This window comes from Triticum urartu, chromosome 3 (assembly GCF_003073215.2).
Source record: "Triticum urartu cultivar G1812 chromosome 3, Tu2.1, whole genome shotgun sequence".
Taxonomy (NCBI): Eukaryota; Viridiplantae; Streptophyta; class Magnoliopsida; order Poales; family Poaceae; genus Triticum; species Triticum urartu.
Genome location: NC_053024.1, coordinates 686,917,312 through 686,923,809, shown reverse-complemented (window position 1 = coordinate 686,923,809; position 6,498 = coordinate 686,917,312). Strand labels below are relative to the sequence as shown.

Here is a 6,498-nt window from a genome sequence, read left to right as displayed (position 1 = left end):
TCGCGGGTTGGGGCCGAGATTTTGCCGCGCCCCTCAAAAATTTTTGCGGGTCGGCCGTCTTTGCGGGGTCTGTTCGGGCGGGATTTTCCAGCCGACCCGCATTTTCGCGGTTATTTTGCGGGTTGGGGCTTTTTGCGGGGTCCACTAGAGTTGCTCTAAGGCTGGTCATAGTAGGGGTAACTTAGCTAGTAACTTAACACATCCCAAGGCAATTTTGCTTATGTGGCAAGTATTTAATGAGGAAAGAGGTGTTTGGAGTAACATAATATGTTACTTTAACATAGCTCTTTCCGAGATAAAATGAGTCTATATGCTAATAAATGAAGTGATCTATGACACCACTATTATGATACTTTGCACTATAAAGGTAGTAACTTAGGCTAGTGTCATATGCATGACACTAGTATAAGTTACTCCCCACTATGACCAGCCTAAGGATCATAGTTTGCTTGGGTAGCGCCACTTTTTGGCCATGTAATCGTTATCCTGCATGGTTTGAAAAAAGAAGGAAGAGGATGGGTATTTGTCTTTGCCTTTTTAAACACCATTTGTTTGTCCAGAACCAAGTACCCCAAACCAGGTATGTTTCCTATGTTAGGTTCACCCTCCTTTTTACGCCATGCACCATGCATCATCAGCATGCAGCATGCATCATCGTTGTCATTCCGCTGTCAATCCCGAGGTCTCCGAGTCAATCAATTCGGTAACGTAGCAAGAGCCCTTGAGTCGTGGGGAGTACTACTATAAACAAACAGCCATATGTTTTGCTTAAGTAAACCAAATTCAACTTGCTAGTATTAAAAAAGCGGTACAAATTCAAGATATTTAGCAGAAGAAGAGTGGTTTTGGGGATCGGGTAACCTCATTTTAAAATCGAAATTGATTGCCTCTGAATTAAAAACGAGGCATGGAGCCCTAGGCGCGAAAACAAGGCAACAAGAAGCTCCTCAATTTGACCCACAAGTTGCTCTCATGTCAAGAAACATGCGTATTTTATGCCTCCCCTCCCGGGAAACCTTGAGCATTGTCTCTAGCAGATACCGATCCCGAGGGAGGCAACAACCAAGGTGCATGCATGCTAGATCCAAACTACGCTAGAACAAAAGAATCACTGCAGCTCGAATAACACTCTCCACTACAGATTACACCCTGCACAACTATATTTTCGTTTTCAAAAAGGAGGTTGAAACCCCCGGACTCTACATTCAAAAATGCACACTAACATCTTTATTATGTTATTCAACAAATCCAGACAAAACAAATACTATATGCTCTACATCTACGAGTTTGATGATGTGGCGTAACCTCGCACCAACGCGCATCATCTAATCCGGTGGCCGCATCAAGCCGCCAACAGCGAGCCGGAAGCATCAACCGGTCTAGCAGACTCTTTGCACGCACGGCATGCACACGCTCTAGAATTTGTCGCCGCCATCTTCCGCCGTAGTATTCGCTAACATTTTACTCGATGCCGTTACAAAAGAACAAAAGGAGCTGATCCCCATATTTTATAACGAAATCAAGCATTACAAAATGCATGAGAAGGACATGCGTGTATCATATTCATGCGGAGTGCACACTCAACTCAAGTCATCACTGACACACATCGATAAGAACGGGGACGCCATTTGAAAGGTAAAATGGACGAATGTGGCGATGCGTGAAAAGTTGAACAGGGAATAGAAGGCATAAATATAAGACCAACCAACCCCCTTCCTCTTCTCCACTGTCACTCACAAAGTCACAAGTCACAAGCGGTTTGGCACTGATCACTCACCCACCTCCTCACAGGGAACCAGGAGCAGGCAGCTAGCAGAATTCCGGTCACTGGAGGTGGTCGATCGTGTGGCCCTTCGTGAGCTTGCTGTGCTCTGGCGCATGCGCAGTTGCATGCCGCCCATGGCGTGCGGGGGCGGTGCCACGGGGACGGGGGAGTGCACTGGGAGCTTCTCTTCCGTGAGCAGCACGGGGGAGGGGCTGGGGGAGGAGTTCCGGCTGCCGTTCCTGGCCATAAGCCCGCCGGAGATCGGTGAAGACGACGGCGATCTCCGGCTCGTGATCGCCGGCACCTCCGACCCGCTGTCCGCCCCGCCGGCCACAACGACCAAGAAGAAGAAGAGATGCCTTCCCGGGACTCCAGGTGCGTACATGCATGCATGGAGGCGTCTGAATCCATCCTTCATATGATTTGATTTTTTATGAGCAATTGCATGTGTGATTTGGACTGTTTCAACTTCGATTGAACTGATATCTTTGTTCATTGAGGTTTTTAGTCGCTGAATTTCGTCTCTTTTGCATGAACTCTGTGTTTCCTGGTCGATCTTGTGACTGCAATTATTGATTTGGCGAAGTCAATAGTGGCAGTTGCTGTTTATCAGTCAGTCGAAGTCTCCTGACACTGAAAACTAGGACGGGAATGACAAGACATATATTGTACTCCACTAGATTGCTTGTAGATTTGTTTGCAAAGATGCTTAGTGAGTTGGCTATAGTGTAGTAGGTTTAGTAGTACTCCCTCCTCAACTCAAATACTATAGTGTAGTAGGTTTAGTAGTAGATTTGTTTGACCAGAAATTTAACTAACAAGACCGACTGCGGCAGGAGAAAAATTATACCAATGAATTCGTATTGAAATAGTGAATTCAATGGTATAATTTTTACTCCCTCCTCAATCGGTCTCATTGGTTAAATTTATGGTCAAAGTTAAATCTTGATAAGCGCGGACGCACTACATTGTAGAATAGAATAGAGGGAGTAACAAGAGAAATCTCTTAATTAAATTTCTTAGATAGTGACCTTGAAAATATATACTGAAAACCTCCTGCTAGAAGTCGATCCCCTGACTGAGTGCAAGAGAAATGCCGCGGTATATGCTAAGTTTCTATAATAAAAAAATTGAAACAAGAAGTTTCTATAATTTTAGGGACAGTTGTAGTAGTAATGGTATTTTGAAGTGTGGTATATGACTTATATATGCATTTGAACCCATCCTTCATGCTGTGACTTATACATTTTTGTTCTTGGAGATCCCCTTACTGAGTGCAAGAGAAATTCGCGTGGTTTTAGTTCCCGAATTCCTTCTCTTTGCATGAACTTTGTGTTTACTTCTTCCTGTGACTGCAATTATTGATTTGTCAAAGTCAATAGTGGCAGCCACTGTTCGTCAGTCAAAGTTTCCGTCTCTTGACACTGAAAACCATGACGGGAATGACAAGACTATACTGTACGCGTCTGTTTCAACAATATACTCCACTAGATTTGCTTGTACGATTATTAATGAGTTGGCCATAGAGTAGAGCCTATGGTCTAGGTTTAGTAACGGGAGAAATGGTTAATCAAATTTCTTAGCTAATGACCTCGAAATTATCTAGCGAAGATCGCTTAGAAATGCTTAGTATTCACGCCAAATGGCTTTGATTTTGGGCCGGGGTAGCATTTTCAAGTGTGGTATGCATTGGTGTATGCAGACCCGAGCGCGGAGGTGATCGCGCTGTCGCCGCGGACGCTGATGGCGACGAACCGGTTCGTGTGCGAGATCTGCCACAAGGGCTTCCAGCGCGACCAGAACCTGCAGCTGCACCGGCGCGGCCACAACCTGCCGTGGAAGCTGCGGCAGCGCGGCGCCGAGGGCGGGGCGGCGCCGCGGAAGCGGGCCTACGTGTGCCCGGAGCCGGCGTGCGTGCACCACGACCCCCGGCGCGCGCTGGGCGACCTCACCGGCATCAAGAAGCACTTCTGCCGCAAGCACGGCGAGAAGAAGTGGAAGTGCGACCGCTGCGCCAAGCGCTACGCCGTGCACTCCGACTGGAAGGCCCACGCCAAGGTCTGCGGCACCCGCGAGTACCGCTGCGACTGCGGCACCCTCTTCTCCAGGTCCGTCCGGCTTCCTCCGTCGCCGTCCGCCGCATGGGTCGGCCCGCTCCGGCGATATATCATCGAACTTTGTGACGTCATGCAGGAGGGACAGCTTCGTGACGCACCGGGCCTTCTGCGACGCGCTGGCGCAGGAGAACAGCAAGCTGGCGCAGCCGGCCATGAACATGGCCACGGTGGCCTCGGCGCTCCAGGGCCAGCAGCACGCTCACCACCACCACAACCTCATGCTGCCGTCCACCCACGCCGACGACCTGGACATGGACGCCGACGAGGCGTCCGCTTACGAGCCGGACATCAAGAGCCCGCACCTGAAGATGTTCTCCGACTACGACGCCGACGCAGCCGCCGCCGACAACCCGCTGGGCTGCATGCTCTCCAGCCTCGGCGCTACCCCGACCGCCTTCAGCCCGAGCAGCAGGCTCAGCATGCTGGGCCTGCAGGCAGGGCCGAGCGACCCCGCCGCAATCGGCGGCTGCTACTCCCCGGGAAACAACGGCCTGGCGAGCATGTCCGCCACGGCGCTGCTGCAGAAGGCGGCCCAGATGGGCGCGACGACGTCGAGTGGCTACGGCGTGAGCTTCACCCCTGGCCACCCGGGCCTCGCGTCCACCATGGCCGGGCTCGACCGCCTTCCTTGTACCGCGGGCCCGTTCGGGCCGACGAGAGCCTACGGCACGTACGACGGGGTGGTCGGGTTCGGCGTCGGCGGGCTGATGCCTGGCCAGCTCTACAACGACGCAGCCAACGGTAGCACGACGAGGAACGTTGGATCGGCGGCCAGCGGCGCGGACAACCCGATGGATGATGAGCGCCGGCGAGGCGCCGACAACGGCGTGCGCGTGGTGGACTACATGGGCGTCGAGCACCAGAGAACAAGCTACGGTAGCGTGAGTAGCGCCAGCCCGTTCCCGGATCACACGGGCCCGTGGGCCTAGGGTCTGCCATCCGGCCCACGCAGGCTACAGGGGAGAGACGACGTCTCTTTCTAATTCGAGATTTGAGACTTCAGCACAATTGTGTACTGCTATCTGATGAATCAACCAGAGATTTCTGCCATGTGTTCATCCATCTACCTGAGCCTGTGCGAGCACAGACAACAAGTAGCAAAGCCTTATTTAACTAGTCAACCAGCAGCAGGTCATGTAGAGTGGAGACTCTCGATTCAACCAAACTTTGTTTCACAGTTACAGCAGAGATGGCTGCACATTTCTAACAGAAACCGATTCTGCAACGGTGAACAACGAGACACTTCTCCCAAATGCCACAGGTTGCAAGGAGGGGAACCACATAAGACTGCAACACAAGTACTAAAAAAACGTCTTATATTTTGATACAGAGGGACTAGATCAGAGGAGATAGCAACTCTCAACATACAGAACAAGTCACTTCCCAAATGCAGCGGACAACAACAGTAACAACACAGGTACCACGGGGAAGGAGCGCCTTCTCCAGTTGCATAGCATCCTGATTAATCCACTATGCTGGTTTTAAATGAACACGGCTAGAACTGACATTGGGGAAATGCAGCCATGTGCTCTTCGTTGGTGGCACCCTTGTCACAACTCATCCAAAAGCTTTCCTCGTATCCTCGTTCTTCAAGTGGCATCGCTGTTTCGGAGAAAACAGAGCAAGGGTCAAGATAAAGGTAATTAGGCATCAGGATATATTCGGTTTGCCACGTTAAGCATCAAAATACCAGATGGGCTAACAGGACTAGTGGCTAGTCCGACGATAGTTAATGTTTGGTGCGCTTCGAAAATAAAATGAATTCTTCGCTGTGATATATCTGAATCACACATAATGAAGAAGCTAGAGAGAACCGGCGTAAAATCAACCACTTGTGTTCGAGATATACATTCCACTAGGCAACATTCAGAAGAAGGGGGAAAAAAGTATTAGCAATCCCATACATAGCTTCTGGTTCACTGTTGCGATGTAGATTGTAGAAAATTTCACCACGAATATATTTAAGAAATAGGAAGCAAAAATTCCAGGCATGATGGGCTCCTGACCATTTCTGTGCAAGGGAGAAAACATAGTGGTGAACAAAGTAGACACATTGACAAGGCTAGGCATTTTTTCAGCTCTTAATCTTCTCATGATGTTTTCATAGTAGTCTCATTTTCAATTCTGCATTGATTGTCAAGTAAACTGTGATGCAGCAGGTCACTTTTCAGCACAACTACAAATTGCTACTATGAGACTAAGACCAAGTTCAGGAGGCATGACTTCTGGTGCCAGCACAAGGTTTAACAAAAGTAAGTATTCCGCAGAGTGGTCTAGCAAACGACAACTACCATTGACAGTATCATGTGCAATTTTGCAACTATTAAGGGTGAAAATATATGGGTGATAGTTGGATACCGATATGTGTAGGCGTGTAGCCATCTGAGTAGCATTAGGGATGTAAAAGTCAATTGCGGATCCACCATGGTACCATATCTAAAGGGGGACTTCTGTAATCTTTTAGTAGCTAAGAAACAAATCTGTATCCCTCCATAACTCCTGCTTCTCTTTGTTCTCTTATCTATCCACAACATCATTTGCAACTAACCCATTACACCCCGACAACCACACGCAAGAGACTATGACCACAAGTAGACACCTTGCAATATTCCTCGT

At 49.2% G+C, this 6,498-nt stretch overlaps 1 protein-coding gene across 1 annotated transcript; it reads left to right on the top strand.

Annotated features, from left to right (window-relative positions):
• The first annotated feature begins 1,699 nt into the window (after positions 1 to 1,699).
• On the top strand, positions 1,700 to 5,065 carry LOC125549153 (zinc finger protein GAI-ASSOCIATED FACTOR 1-like). Its single transcript, XM_048712630.1, has 3 exons — positions 1,700 to 2,140; positions 3,468 to 3,873; positions 3,959 to 5,065. Exons 1-3 carry the CDS (start codon positions 1,879 to 1,881, stop codon positions 4,809 to 4,811), a joined length of 1,521 nt encoding a protein of 506 aa, XP_048568587.1. The 5' UTR covers positions 1,700 to 1,878; the 3' UTR covers positions 4,812 to 5,065.
• The last annotated feature ends 1,433 nt before the right edge of the window (positions 5,066 to 6,498 follow it).

Bases quoted from the DNA above. Each gene is read 5' to 3' on its own strand.
- LOC125549153 (XM_048712630.1), top strand. From the start codon at position 1,879: ATGCGCAGTTGCATGCCGCCCATGGCGTGCGGGGGCGGTGCCACGGGG. The intron at 2,141-3,467 runs GTGCGTACATGC...TGGTGTATGCAG, and splicing joins ATGCCTTCCCGGGACTCCAG to ACCCGAGCGCGGAGGTGATC. The intron at 3,874-3,958 runs GTCCGTCCGGCT...GACGTCATGCAG, and splicing joins TGCGGCACCCTCTTCTCCAG to GAGGGACAGCTTCGTGACGC.